Source organism: Eulemur rufifrons, chromosome 2, assembly GCF_041146395.1.
Source record: "Eulemur rufifrons isolate Redbay chromosome 2, OSU_ERuf_1, whole genome shotgun sequence".
In the NCBI taxonomy this organism is placed as follows: domain Eukaryota; kingdom Metazoa; phylum Chordata; class Mammalia; order Primates; family Lemuridae; genus Eulemur; species Eulemur rufifrons.
The window spans coordinates 93,785,415-93,801,712 of NC_090984.1; the positions used below are offsets into that span (position 1 = coordinate 93,785,415).

Genomic DNA, 16,298 nt, shown 5'->3' on the forward strand with positions numbered 1-16,298 from the left:
AAAGGTGCCAGCAAGGTAGATTTCATTTTCTCTTGGCCTGTAGGTGGCCACTATCTCACTGTGTGATCACGTAACCTCTTCTTTGTGTGTGGGGAGAGAGAACACAAGCTCTCTGGTATCTCTTCTTATAAGATCATTAATTCCATCATGAGGGCCCCCACCCTCATAGATGTCATCTAACCCTAATTACTTGCCAAAGGCCCCATTTCCAAATACCATCACATTGTGGTTAGGGATTCAGCATATGAATTTGGGGGGACATGAATATTCAGTTCATAATACTAACCAAGTATACAAAACTGTTAGCAGTAAAACACACCAATGCTTACTCTTTTTATCTCACTGTCTTCACTGACAGTTATAGGCAGCTGAACACCTATGTAGATAAAAGAGTTTTTGTCTTATAAAAATTTCCAGAATTTGGAAGTTATTCTAAAGACAGGTAAAGAATCAAAAAATGTGTTTTATTAGTGAAGGAATAAAGACTACTAGTACGTATTGAACAGTAACCATAATTTTTTAAGCCCATCTGTATTTCAGGCACCGTGCTAGGTGCTGAGTATTCCATGATAAGCAAGATATGCCCTGCTCTCAAGGACTTCCCAAATCTAGTGGGGGAACAGACAATTACAGTACAGTGTGAGTAATGCTACTATAGGGTTAACATAGGGTGTTATGAAAATACATAGACAAAGCACTGATCCTAATTGTACTTTTCTTATCATAGGATCTGAATGAACCTGGAGTTGGCCTTCATTTACTATCAATAAATAAAGGATATATTAAGTGTATATGAAAGAGAAGGAGGAGGAAGAAAATTGTAGTCCTACCTGTGCTCAAATACCATCTCCTCCAGAAATCATCCCTGATGCCTTGACTGGGTTGTTTCCCTCCTCTGTGCAGTCCTCTGTCACAGTGTTTAGCACTTGCTTCTGTCTTTCTCACTGGATTATAGGCACTTTGGACACAATACCTAGCTCTTGTAGGTGTCCAATAAATATTAAATTGTGTTGATTTCAATCCCATCAGTTTCAAAACAGCCATTAATCATTTAAGCTATTTGGCTATTTAATTAATGTATTTATTGGTCCCTTTTCTATAGCATAAATAGGGGTGGGGGAAAAAAACAGATTTAGAATAAGGACTATAATGCAGGTATTAGTCCAAGTCATTGTATAATAATTTAAATCCTACTTCTACATCCTGAGAATCCAAATTAACTTGATGCAAATTGTCTTTTTATTTTTAAGTCTCCCTCTCTAGAGCACACGTACACTTGCACACACATGCCTGTGTGTATGTGTGTGTGTGTACGTGTGTATGTGTGTGTGTATACAAAAGGCCAAGAAATTTGTCAGCCAAGTATAAAAATGAGTTAATACAAGAGTTAGGTATTAAATGAACATTTGGGCACAAAACATAATAAAAATTTTCACAAACATCTTTCCAGTTTAATGTTCAGACCTGCTAGAGAAAAACCAAATAGTGATAGTTCACCATGTTTCTTCATTTTAAAAAACCAGACTGAATTTGTAGCTTGATTGAAGAAAAAGATATTAATTTTGTCTACTCTTTCACTTGTTCTTAAATGTATCACAAGCTTTTTTCCTTTTTTCTTTGATTTTAAAAATAATTCACATTCATTAGAAAATATGGTAGTTGGTAAATACACAAGCAAGAAAAATATATTATCCACAGACCCATTTATATAGCCACATTTTTTTAATACAGTCATGCACCACATAATGTTTTGGTCAACCACAGACCACATATATGACAGTTGTCCATAAGATTATAATACAGTGTTATAATACTGTATTTCTACTGTATCTTTTCTGTGTTTAAATATTTTTAGATACACAAATACCATTGTGTTATATTTGGCTACAGTATTTAGTTGCCTACGGTATATAGTTGCCTACAAGTAACACGCTGTACAGGTTTGCAGCCTAAGAGAGATAGGTTTACATATAAATATGCATATATATATCTATATACATATGTAGCCTAGGTATGGTATAGATGGCTGTGCCATCCAGGTTTGTGTAAATACATTCTGTGATGTTTGTATAATGATAAAATCACCTAATGACACATTTCTGAAAACATATCCCCATCATTTAAGTGGCCCATGACTGTAGTTGATCATATTTTAAATAATTTGAACTCTTTTTCACTGAATACAACAATAGATCCTTTTTCTCATGTTGCTAAAAATGTCATTGTAGACATCTTTTTTAATGTTTACATATCCACTGTATGGATATGCGATTGCTTACTTGACCAACCATTCTCCTAATACTGGATAGTTAGGTTATTTCCAATTTTTTACTCTTATAAATAATACTATGAATTACATCTTAAATTATCTACATTATTTCCTTCAGCTAGATTTCTAAACTTGGAAGTACTTAGATAAAAGAATATAAACATTTTATAGCTTTGATCTGTAGCACAGCCCAACATTTTTATACAAATAACCCCTACAGTACAGTTGACAGTTGGACTTTGGAAATAGTAAAACTTGAGTTTCCTCTTTGTAGTCAGCAGCTATGACTCCTCTCCCAGTGGTAGTCCAGGCAGCAGTTTTCTCCACATTCTGTTATAAATGTAGTAGTAGCATTTTATGCATAATTTTTTTCTCTTTGAAAATCCTTTTAGTTTAATTTTTGAGTCATTTCAAAAGATATTCTCAAGAATTTAAATGCTATTTCTTTTTCGTTCATTCTTTTACTTAAATGTTTTTCCACTTTGAATTAACCCTGCTTTAGACCTCTCAGGATTGGTTTTGATACCTCAACATATCATAAAATCTCTACCATTATTTTAAGAGACCAAAAGCATGAATTAATCTCTCCACAAGTATATAATGGCCAGTGTAATCATTGTAATACTTTTTTGCTTCAGGAGGGTAAAGAAATGAAGAATTAAACTTAATTAAGTGATGTATAGGGTTCACACAAAAGAAAATTCATTTTCTGGGTAGCTTGTCCTTTGAAAAAGGGGTTACAATCACTTTATACATACGGCTTCTATATGAAAATGAGCAGTTAATGCTTTGTGGCTTGGTATTACACCTCAGATTTCTCTAGGTTAAGATTGGGTTCATGAGGTTTTATCACCAACATCCCAGTGACTGTGGAAGCCATTCTAATGTGGCAATATTTTAAGTAATTCACCATTAGAATGTTTAAATTAGAGTCATTGGCAGTCAAAGAAATAAGAACTATTAAAGTTGGCTATCTGAATACTGTATTCTAAGATTATGGAGACTGGAGATGGGGTGAAACAAGAAGAAAAACAAGCCTTTAAAAATCTCCCAGAGGAAATATTTACATATTTCGTTTGTTCTTTATAAAAAATGCTGGAGGAGCTCTTCCTAAAATTAGGTACATCAAAATGAGTAAAGGCAAGAAAAATTGTTATAAAGTTTTTGTAAATTGTTTGATTGCCCTGTGAAATGAAGAATTAGCACTGAGTGGTACATTTGTTCATTATTTTATTGTTCTTCTATAATATGCTAGACACAGTACAGGGCACTAGGAATATAAAGACAAATGGAAAATAATGTATGGCTCCTTATCTCAGGGAGTATCCAACTGGTAGATAATATACATGTCACAAATAATTATAGTACAGTTAGATAAGTGTCCCGAAGGTGTCATATACTAGGTACGGTGAAATCACCAAGAGTTGTATCTCTCTCGGTCTGGAGAAAAACTTCAGAGAAAAGAAATTTGTTATTAGTTTATAACTGCAAGCTAGTCATTTGCGAATGATATAAAAATAAGTTTGTATAAGATGGAAAAAGAAAATTTCTTTTTATCATTGCCAATCTGTGGAACCACAAGATAAAAGAATTCCTCTGCTGACATACTTGAGGGCAAAAGATAAGAATCCTGTCTGTGCAGAAAGTTCCGTGCTCATTATTAAAAGCGCAAAATCTCTTTCTCCCATTGTTTACTTCATTGTTGTTTGTTTTTTTCCACCCTTGGTATCCTTCATGAAACTATCTTTTGCATATAGAGATAGGCCTGAGGACCCCCTTTCAGTTTGGTTCTGAAAGTTAAGAACCATTAATGTTAGTGTTACTTCTTGGTAAATGAATCACCCCTTTCTTTGTTTCACTGAGCAAACTAAATATGTAAATATTTTCTCTGGGAGATTTTTAAAGGCTTGTTTTTCTTCCTGTTTCACCCCATCCCCAATCTCCACAATCTTAGAATACAATATCAGACAGCCAACTCTAATAGGTCTTATTTCTTTGACTGCCGATGATTCTGTGATTTAAACACTCTAATAATGAACACTATTAGACACCCAAACCGTGCTGACAAAGTTAGTCATTATTCAGGGATAAAACCTGTACTGGTTTTATTAGTTCCCCCTCTCCCCCAGCCTTCATCATCTTCATACTTATTTGTTGCTGTTTTATCCCATGCCCGAGTGTGCAACTTCACGGGGATCACATTAAAAGCATTTCTGGTTGTTTTCTTTTTAGAACAAATGTGACATTTTCTTCATCTCCCTGATTCTGAGCTGAGGAGGGAGAACTATAAAAAATAATGAGGACAAATAGATCTGAACACTAAAAAGCAGTCTGAAATAGTGCTTAGAGACTTTGCCTTTATAGTCATTATTAGAGGGGCAAAGAGGGAAAGCTCCTTGGTGGCCATGAAATGAAGAGAAATCTGAAGCAGCTGTTAGGGGATTAGGAAAAGTCCCAGACATAGGTAGCATTCACTTGTTCATATTTATTCACACAGCACTGTGTGAAATGCTAAGTGCTGTGATGCAAAGGAAACTAAGGCATGATCCTAACCTTTGGGGAATACTGTTTGGAAGACAAACATATAAGCTGACTCTGAATGTTTCAGGGTTTCTAAATAGAAACTATTATTCTTTCAGCAGATAATCTATTCATTCATCCTCTATTATATTCCAGAGTCTCTTCTAGATGCTGAGAATAATACAGTAAACAAAGCAGAATAAGTGCGTCCCTTTATAGCGCTTATATTCCAGTTAGAGATGATGGAGGTGGGGAATGGATGCAGGCAGGAAACAAATAGTAGCTGCATATTATATCAAATGATAAAAAGAGCTATGGAGAAAAATTAGGCAGGTAAAAGGGATAGAGATTTCCATATTCCTCACTAATAACGTGATATTTAAGCAGAGATCTAAAGAAATCAGGAATAAAATTAGGTGCGTGTCAAAGGGAAGAATGTTTAATAATCACAGCTAATAATTATTGAGCATTTACTACATCAGGTACACTTTCTTTTTTTTTTTTTTTTTTTTGAGACAGAGTCTCGCTTTGTTGCCCGGGCTAGAGTGAGTGCCGTGGCATCAGCCTAGCTCACAGCAACCTCAAACTCCTGGGCTTAAGCGATCCTACCGCCTCAGCCTCCCGAGTAGCTGGGACTACAGGCATGCGCCACCATGCCCGGCTAATTTTTTTCTATATATATTTTAGTTGGCCAGATAATTTCCTTCTATTTTTAGTAGAGACGAGGTCTCGCTCTTGCTCAGGCTGGTCTCGAACTCCTGACCTTGAGCGATCCACCCGCCTCGGCCTCCCAGAGTGCTAGGATTACAGGCGTGAGCCACCGCGCCCGGCCCATCAGGTACACTTTCAAGAACTTTTATATCACTTAATTTTTAGGAAATTATATAAAGTAGGTATAATTATTATCCCCCTTTCATGTAACTTCCCAAGATTTGCAACTTAACTCAAGATCTACCTTATACACTGAGAAAATGATTCACTCTATGCTAGAGAACAATTAAATCTCTAATTCAAAGTACAATCATTTGAACATACAGTTGACTTTTTAAAAGATATCTTGTTTTAATATTTTTAAACACATACCCTATCTCAAGCAAGTCAACCGAAATACTACTTGGTTGATAACGATAGGGAACTTGCTTTCCTAAATTTATTAGAATGGCCTTTCCATTACTGTTATTGTTTAAGAGTAAGGACATGGTTCCTTAAGAAGGATGGGAGTTTGACTACTTCTTTCCCTATTTGAATACCCTTGATTTCCTTCTCTTGCCTGATTGCTCTGGCTAGGACTTCAGCATTATGTAGAATGGAAGTGGTGACAGTGGGCAACCTTGTCTGGTTCCAGTTCTAGGTGGGAATGCTTTCACTTTTTCCCTGTTCAGTATGATGTTGGCTGTGGGTTTGTCATGTATGGATTTTATAATATTGAAGTATGTTCCATCTATGCCTATTTTGTTAAGAGTTGTTATCATAAAAAGGTGCTAAATTTTTGTCAAATGCTTTTTCTACATCTATTGAGAGGATCACATGATCTTTGTTTTTGCTTCTATTTATGCGATGAATTACATTTATAGATTTGCATATGTTGAACTATCCTTGCATCTCTGGGATGAAGCACATTTGATCATGGTGCTTTTTTTTTTTTTTTTTTTTTTGATGTGCAGCTGAATTCCATTAGGTGGGACTGTTGGTTCTCAAAAATTTTTTAATCTTCATCTCTTAACTTCTTTGTTATATCAACTTGTAATATCAATGAAGAAGACATTTACAAAGCCTAACACAAATCAGAATTATCACAAATTCTAAATTAAAAATTTAAATGAAGTTTTATGATATTTATATTGTAAAGGAAAAGTTCAGGGAATTTGTAAGCACTTTGAATAAACTCTTAAAAGTTACTCATTACAAAGAGAATAGCTCAGTAATGTTTTGTATACAGGGTGTTCCAGAATGGTTCTTGCCGCACTAATGGATTTAAAGATGCCTCATGAACTACACTATTGAATGCCTTAATTAAAGTTCTCCTTGAGAAGCTCTTTGTCAAAGTAGCAAATCTACATCCTGATGGGATACTGTGATTTCAGTGACCATGAATAAATTTCTTTCTTCTTTCAGGTACCCCAATTATGAATTTATTAGTGATAATTCTATCTCTTGGTCAGCTGGACTACATAATCGATATACAGAAAATTCACTTCGGGGTGTGATCTTGGATATACATTTTCTCTCTCAGGCAGACTTCTTAGTGTGTACTTTTTCATCCCAGGTAAGTGTTAGTAGGGCTTTTTAATGACCAATACTTTCTGGTCATAAAGGACCAAACTGTTATTTGTGTGTCTAATGTTAGTTATCGTGACTCAGATATTTTCCTGGTATTTAGTAATTGTCCCTTTTGTGGAAAAATGAAAAGATCCCATAAAATAGCTATTTGAGTGCATTGAATATTTAGTTGTTAACAAGCAATGTTGTTTACAAGCAATATTTAGTTGTTTACAGTCTCCACTGAAGCTGGTTACTGGAGTTGTTTAAAGTACTTGGCTTGTTCACAGCATTTAACAGAAACAGCAATAATTAAGATTACTTAATACCTTCCTAATTTTGCGTATAGTCAGTATGTAACCAGAATCCATCCATTTCTATACATCATTACACTGATACTGAGAGACTTAAGTGTTCCACATTTTGCCTCACTTGATCGCTTTGTAGAAAAGAAGAAAGAGTAAATGTAATTCCTTTTCAAGTTCTATTACATTTCTGCCAAGCAAGAAACTGTACATTAAATATAAGCAATACAATATCACAATCATTCTTTAAGTTTAATTGTGGCAGACAATTATATTTTATGAGGATAGTGTGTGTGTTTTTATGAGTGGTCCAATCAGCCTTATATGCCCAGTGGAATGTCAGTATGACAATATTTATTGTGGATTTTATTCTGCTCTCTCATTTATGCACATATTACTGGTTAGTTCATTCAACCAGCTGTTAAATGACTGTTTGTGCTCAAAAGTATACTAGGTGCAGATGGGATTTCAAAGGAGATTGAAGATACGGCTCTTGCCTTGGTCCAGAATCTAATAAGCAAAATACTCAATATGAAATAACTAGAGGATGATTACCAAAAAATATAAATCAGTATAAGATAAATGTATACTTAAATGCTGAGAAGAAGCAGAGAAAAGAAAATGTGAAAAAGGAAAGCCGCATCATTTTCATGGGAATATACTTCAGAGAGAATAAAGAAATGGACGGTTTTTTATTATATGACAGTGTACATTGTCATGATGGGATGGTGATATGATTTTTGGAAAGGTAACTTCCCAGGAAAGGGCTACAGATTCCTTCAATATGGAATAAGAATACAACTTACTACCCAAAGACAGATGCACATAGCAGCAGTCCTAATCAAAAGGGAAAACTTCTTGGCCTTCAAGTTCCCATGAAGGCATCTACTATTGATGTTTCTCCCTAATTGGGATGAGAATCCTATCTATGAGAAGCTCCCTTTTCCATTCCCATTGCAGGAATAGGGCAGACATTTATAACTACTTGGTCCCTCCCAACTATTTTTGAGAATTTGGCCACGTACCTACATGATCAACAAATGCATGTAACTAGTAACAACATCTACGCATTCCTGATGCTTACTGTTAGAATGTGCAAATCAAGAGTCACTTCCCCAGGTGTACCAGCTTCCCTGTAGGCCTAGATTTTATGCCTGCCTGAAGTTAATTCCTCTAGTCCAGGGTTTCTCAAACTAGGCACCATTGGCATTTGGGGCCAGGTAAGTCTTTATTGTGAGGAGCTGTATTGTGCATTGTGGGATATTTAGCAGTATCCCTGGCCTGTAGCACCCTTACCTCAAGCCAACATTGTCAAATGTTCCCTGGGGGGCAAAATTGCCCTGGTTGAGAACACTGTTCTAGTCATAACAATATTTGTTTCCAAAAATAGACTTGAAATACCTTAAAATATTTTACATTGGGGTTCAGAGTAAAAATTTAACAGTAACAATACCCTACATTTATATAGTGAGTAGCAGTTTGCCAAGTGTAATCATCTCCATTAGAACATACTTTATTTGATGACTAACAGCTGTAGTATTTGAAATTGTGGAATAATTCCACATTCAATGATAAATATTTGGGCTTACTTGTACCACAGGATTTTTTTCAAATATTTTTAGTAAAGACGTATTTAGTACAGTTTAGTATTTTTGCAGTATGATTGAAATTTGTTGCTGCATTACAGCAATTCCTTTGCTATAAACTAGAATTGGAATTGTTTGAAAAATGACCTGGAAATGTCTCATCATCATCACCAATGGAGCTTGAGAAAAAGTCACTGATAGGATCAAAATGCCAAGCCATTGACTTCACTGGGCAGAGAACAAGAACGAGGCAATGTGAGCACTGGTGTCAGCCTATCTGTATTTGAGTCCAGCTTTTGACCATCTAATAGCTATGTGGCCTTGAACAAATTACTTACCCTATCTCTTACTATAGGTTTTTTTTTTCCACCTATAAAAAAATAATAGTACCTACTGCATAGAGCTTTTGTGAAGATTGAAGAGTTGTTAAAAGTAAAGCAGCACCAAGAATAGTACTCAGCAATATAGTTTTAAATACATTAGTTGATATTATTACACACAGAAACAGTTACAGGAATATCTTTGCCTACAGTATTTATTTTGCAGCTCTTTTTTCACATGGCTCCGTCTCAGACTATATGCTCTCACATTTTGGTAGGAGCATGAAACGTGCTATCTAAGCACTCCATTAGCTCTGCTTGTGGTCATGTGTAATGCTTGGGGTCCACCTGATCATCATGTGCATTGACCAGATATAACAATTTTTCATAAAGAAGAGTAACCAGTAACATTAAGCATATTGATTTCTCTGTGCCAACATACCACCTTAATTCCATTTTGTTTAGCTTATTGAAAGAAAACATAGCCATTTGATATGAATTTTCAGAAACACAAGTTCTTCATTCCCAAAGGGTGATTGATAAGTCATAGTGTTTGCTATGACAAATGCAAACTTGTATATGTATTGACTTTAGGGAAATTAATCTTCAGACTTTCCTATATATGCCACAGGCATGCTAGCAAATGGGGAAAGACAGGAGGCAGAGGCAGGAGGATCACTTGAGCCCAGGAGTTCAAGGAAATGGGGAAAAACTAAAGCCATATGCATCCAGAAGAGTAACAAAAGATAAAACATTGAGAATCAAGTCTCAGCCCAGAATAAAACACAGGCATCCAACTCTCAACTTCCCTTGATGATAATCTCATATCCTAAGAGATGATTAGAAAGTGATACAGTTTAATATGTTCTTCATAATGCTTTGACAATCCTTGAAGTTGCACTCATGTAAACTTTCTGTCTCCTATATGCTATCCTTTAAGGAATGGTATACCCTATAACAATAGAGAGAACGAATTGACCTGTCACCCATGAGCTATTGTAGACAATACTGGAGAAATGAAATGCCATGCTAGAAGGAAAAACACAAGGCTTGATGTCTGAAAAACTGCAGGCACAAGCGTCAAGGCATTTTAATCAGGATTCCTCATAAGTTTTTAGACTCATCCCCCTCAGTCTTTGGGCTTCAAATCTTTCTTGGTTTTATTTCCATAGTGAGGTCTGGGAATAATCTGTCATTAAGTGAAAAGTTTTTAAAAGCCAACAATATGGCTCTACTCTAATTTTGTTACTGTTGCTCTTATTTTCTGAATCCTTTCACCAGAGCTGTTTCTCAAAGCCAGGTTTGTCCTAAAAGCCTCATAAATTGAATAGAACAGTCCTCTGGATTTAATATGAAAATTGGAAGCAATATTAGTATTTTCCAAAAGCATCAAGTGAATTTTGAATGCTATACACTCACATTCTAAACTATTCTACCAATACACTAATCTTGTTCTATGTTACTGGAAATTGCCTATGCCCAAAGCATCTACTTAGTCACTTAAGTTATTTTCTTATTTGATGAAACCATCTTAAATCTGAGGCAAAGAAATTATAGTTGGAGAAATAATAGCAGTTGATAGCCCAATTGTAGACAGGCAAAAAAACATCAGAAAGGTTTTTTGAAAATATTGCTTATCAAATTCTGGAATCAATTTTTAGTACTCTGGAATTTGATTTAAATAAATGGTTATAGATGCTCACTTTGAAGACTAACATTGTTAAAGTCAGCATTGTTTAATGAGCAGTCAACAGTGCTCAGTAGTTTCAACCATTAAAAATCACCTTAGGACAAAATTACTTTTTTCCTTTGTGACACCTCCCTTTATGGCAGTTATTACAACACTTTCATGGACTCTGTGGTCTAATTCCATAGGCACACACGATGCAACTGGCTTCATTACACTTTGAATCAGATTTTGGAAGGTCCATAGGGCAAAACCAAGAACTACCTTACTCCAGACAGATGGCTCTGGGTAGGAATCTCCATTGAGGTATGGCTCCTGAAACAACAGTGAATACCTGTTGAGTACCATGGAGAAAGCAGGGGGTAAAAAACCCAATATGTGACCCCTGTGACTGCTTCCCAAAGCAGAAGGGTACCTTTCATCAGCATAAGCTCTAGCTTGCAATGATGAGTACTGCACTATGCAGCTGTTACATTGCTTTAATCCTTTTGGCATTCCTTACAAGGAAGCAGAGACCTTGGTCTTACTCTCTCATTGTATAGGAAAACAAACTAGTTTATAGGAAAAGTACACAGATCTCCCAGCATCACCCAACGGGACAAGAACCCACTTGCAACTTCTCACACTAGAAGAGCCTCCTGGCCCTATCTGTTTTGACAAAAACAAGATCTCATCTGTTCTGAGAAAGCTTTGGGGGCTCATGAAAACTCAGCTGGCTTCTCCTAAAGGGTGAAATTCAGACTAATGGACCCCCCCCCCCTTTTAATCGTTTTTTTGAAATACAATCATATCTGTGTTTTATCCTTCTGCAGGATTTTTGCTGTTACCCATTACTGTGTGCTCAGTGGTGTACTAAAAATTATAGAGTGCCATGTCAACACAGAATGAAATAAAACATACTACATGTAGCCAGTCACTGCTTTGGAAACCGTAGATTGCTCCTCTGTCACACTACCTGTCAAGTATCAAACCTGAATATTGGCATCAGCTGAAAGTCTTCATTTACCTGCCATGTGATTTGAATTTGTAAGCTCAGAGAGGAAGCATAGGGGATCAGGTGAAAATATCAACATAATACTAATCTTTCTAGCCCCTTGTAGTAAAATGCCCATGGTTGATATATACAGTTTTTGTAATGACTCACTCAGAATGTTATATCTGGACCTTAACGATTAAATATCACCCATGGACTCGCATCTCCATTACTTGCATGTCCATTACTGGACTGGTATTATGCATGGAGCAATACTCATTCAACAGATACCTGTTGAGCACCTACTATATGGCAGGGATTGTTCTAGGTGTTTATCCTAAGGCAATTTTGTCTGTAGTTGAAAGCACATACTGTAGAGCCTGGAAGAGTTCTAACTGTAGCTGTGCCATTTACTAGCTCCTTTTTTATTTTTCGAAATTAATCTTTCTGTGGCTAGTTTCTTTATCTGTAAAATATGAATAACAATAGTACCTCACAGGTTTGTTGTAAGAGTTAAATGAGTTGAGAGGAGCTAGGGATAGAACACATTATTGTAATACTGCCTAGAACATAATCCGTGCTCAATTAGGCTTAGCTGCTATCATTACATCATTACAGACTTTTCTCCTCCCCTCCCCTTTCTTTCCTTCTCCTCTCCTCTACTTCCCACCCCTGCTTTCCCCTTCCCTCCCCTCTTTTTGGAGATGGGATCTTACTTTGTCACCCAGGCTGAAGTGCAGTGACACAATCATAGCTCACTGTAACCTCAAACTCCTGGGTTCAAGTGATCCTCCTGCCTCAGTCTCTCAAGTAGCTGGGGCTACAGACACACACCACAACACCTGGCTAATTTTTTAATTTTTATTTTTTGTAGAGACGGGGGTCTTGCTATGTTGCCCAGGCTGGCCTCAAGTGATCCTCCTACCTCAGCCTCCCAAAATTCTGGGATTATAGGCATGAGCCACCACGCCCAGCCTCATTATACATATTCTTATAAGAAAGTTAAAGACCCACATCTGTGTGGCACTGGTGTGCTTAGAGAGGCCTACAGTCCACATGTTTCTTAAGAAACCTCTCTTACATTGGCCTACTTCAGTGTCTGAAATTTCTACTGTAGTTTTTTTTTTTTTTTTTTTTGGTTTAAGAAAACACATGTGTTATCCACCAATGCTAACATATTGACAACTGTTAATACCAAAACATACACTAATTATTAGGATTATCCTCCCCCCTCCCAAAAAAATAGCAGGTCCCTAAGGGTGTGGGACAGAGTACAATATTGTTTTTATAAGAGTAAGACAGTAAGAGTGGAGAAGAGGAAACACATAGGGTTCATTTCCACAGTAGAAATTGTGATCATCCTAAGAGTAATACAAGGTCCTGCATTTCTGGCTAGGGATATCTGAAAAGTGGTTTGGAAGGACCCTGAAAAGAAGACTGTCAGGTTTGCTTAAGGCTGGCTCTGGCTTTATGTTGTATATTTCTTGTGTTATAATGTGAACATGGAGAATAGGATTTGCAAGAGAAAATATGTATAGTAGTTACAAGCATATGCAGATTGCCTGGGTTCCAACTTGAATCTACCACTTATTAATAGTGTAACCTTGGGCAAATGCCTTAACTTCCTTTGACATCTGTAAAGTGAGCATAATGATAGAATCTTTTGGTGATAATACCTAAAATCAATGTCTGACAGTTAGCAAAAGCCTGGTAAATTTTATTAGCCTCTATCATTGTTATTGTAAAGTTTGCTATTATTGGAGCTGCTTTGTTTTAATTATTTAGTTTCTTCTTTTCCTTAGTCCCCACTTAATTTTACTTGCCTATTGTGAGCCTTTGGCTGAATTTGAAGTTCAAAAGTTCTAAATCTTTTTGATCCCCATTCTATTATAGTCTCAGTATTCTACTGGTGATCTCAATTGTATCATGACATTCCCAGTATAAACTTAGTTTGTTGGTAAAGTAATAAACTTGAAAACAAAGTTTTTGTTGTCTTGGTTCTTTGGTTGAAATTCTAGCACAAGAATTTGGGCAAATCTCCTTCTATTTTAGTCCCTCTGCAAAATTAAAAATACTATCTAAACTTAGTTTCATTTGCAAATTACATATAGCATTTGAGAATTGCCCCTCATGTTTCTGTAATTCAGATTCTCTAAGAAGTTGAGGTGATGATTAACCTAATCAGATTCCATTTGACCATAAGAGTTAACAACAAGCATCTCCTTTCAGTTTTTGATCTTCATAAACTCCATGGTTTTAAAAGACTGCCATGTAATCCTAAATTGCTCCACTGATCAGATTAACAATTACTATTAGTTGTGTCGTTTTAAATAAATGTAAAAATATTGGTATAGTAACAATAAAACTTCATTAACTGAGATGACCACAACTGGAGATTTAGGAAAATTTAATGAGTCAAATTCTCTGTTCACATTGATAAAGGAACTATTTTCTAAGCAAAATAATATTCTCTGTCTTGACCTATTCTTAAAAAAGTTTATGAAACCCATTTACTCTATAATGAATCTATTAATTGCTTAAAATGTTATCCTTTTGTGGAGATAGTTACAGTTTAACTTCATCACCAAGCATTAAGCTCAAGGAATGAAGCTCATATTGTGGAATTTCACCTGCTATCCAGTGGGCAGGGGAGGTATTCTTTGGACAGAAGGATCTTTTAAATAGCTTTAAGACTACACTAGTCAGGTAGGTGCATCTTCCCCAAAGACGAGCCCAATTTATGTCAGTCCAAGAATACTTTTACTATCTACTCTGCACACTTAAAACTTTTTAGAACAAAAATGGCAGATATGCTTTAGCTCACTTGCCAGTACTGGTTGATTATGAGTAATTACATGAATCTCTCTTGAGAAGAGTTCTGAGAACAAGTTCTAAATTAACAGAAAAGAGTGTGTGATTGATTAACAGTGAATGAAGGAAAGGAAGCAACAACATTTGTGTTAAACATTTACAATCCTAATCCTAAACCTCAAATTCTTCAAGGGCACAATCTGTGTCTTACTCATCTTTGTATTACCAATGCCCAGCCTGGACCACTTTGTGGCTCTTAATAAATGTTTGTTAAAATTAACGGATTCATGTTCTTCAAGTATTTTGTACTATTCAAAGAGAAATTTTCATTGTAATAATCTTTGGTGGGTTTTAAAAAAAATCCAAGCACAGAGATGAAGAATGCCTTATACCATCTTCTGAGAGCAAATGGACTGAAAGCTTGTGAGTGGAATCCACTTTTCTCAGCCTTTCAGTCCTGGAGCCCATCTCTCTGGCCAAGGGTTTTTAGATTGCTATGAAGGAGAGCTTTCACATACTAAAAATTTTTTTTATTCTTTCCCAAGGTCTGTCGAGTTGCTTATGAAATCATGCAAACACTGCATCCTGATGCCTCTGCAAACTTTCATTCTTTAGATGACATCTACTATTTTGGGGGCCAAAATGCCCACAACCAGATTGCCATTTATCCTCATGAACCTCGAACTTCAGATGAAATCCCCATGGAACCTGGAGATATTATTGGTGTGGCTGGAAATCATTGGGATGGCTATTCTAAAGGTGTCAACAGAAAACTGGGACGGACGGGCCTATATCCCTCCTACAAAGTCCGAGAGAAGATAGAAACTGTCAAGTACCCCACATATCCTGAGGCTGAGAAATAAAGTTCAAATGGAAGAGATGGACAACCAAACTCAGTTGAAACCATTTGAGCCAAACAGTAGATGAAGAAGGTCCTGACCTAACAACATGTGGTTCAATGAGTAGACACCTTCAGCACCAAGAGCAGCAGAGGCTTCAGTTGGTGGAATTCCTCTTTAACAAGGGCTGCAATGCCCATTCAAATCCATGCACAGTACAATAATGTACTCACATATAACATGCAAACAGGTTGTTTTCTACTTTGCCCCTTCTTTCAATATTATGTCCCCATGAAAAAAACACTGCCACATTGTGTAATTTAAGTGACACAGACATTTTGTGTGAGACTTCAAACATGGTGCCTATATCTGAGAGACCTTTGTGACCTATTGAGAAGTCCAGAACAGCTCCCTACTGTGGGGAAGTTGATTCTTAGTCAGTGGTGGTATTGTGACCACTGAATTCACTCCCACCAACAAATGCAGAATGAGAATGGATGTTTTTTCCTTTATAAGGTTGTCTGGATTTTTTTTTTTTTTAAGTAATTGCATCAGTTCATCCACCTCATCATTAATAAGTGAAGGATACATCAGAAAATAAAATATTCACTCTCCATTAGAAACTTTTGTAAAACAATGCCATGAACAAATTCTTTAGTACGCAATGTTTCTGGACATTCTCTTTGATAACAAAAAATAAATTTTCAAAAGGAACTTTGTAAAGTTTCT

The 16,298-nt window shown here is 36.1% G+C and overlaps 1 protein-coding gene across 1 annotated transcript in view; it reads left to right on the plus strand.

Annotated features, from left to right (window-relative positions):
* Nucleotides 1-15,760, plus strand: part of FUT8 (fucosyltransferase 8) — a 154,030-nt gene extending 138,270 nt beyond the window's left edge. Inside the window, exons 8-9 of the mRNA XM_069465058.1 lie at nucleotides 6,905-7,055; nucleotides 15,276-15,760. Coding sequence (XP_069321159.1) covers nucleotides 6,905-7,055; nucleotides 15,276-15,593 — 469 coding nt within the window. The 3' untranslated portion in view covers nucleotides 15,594-15,760. The remainder of the gene's footprint in view (nucleotides 1-6,904; nucleotides 7,056-15,275) is intronic.
* Nucleotides 15,761-16,298: the final 538 nt, after the last annotated feature.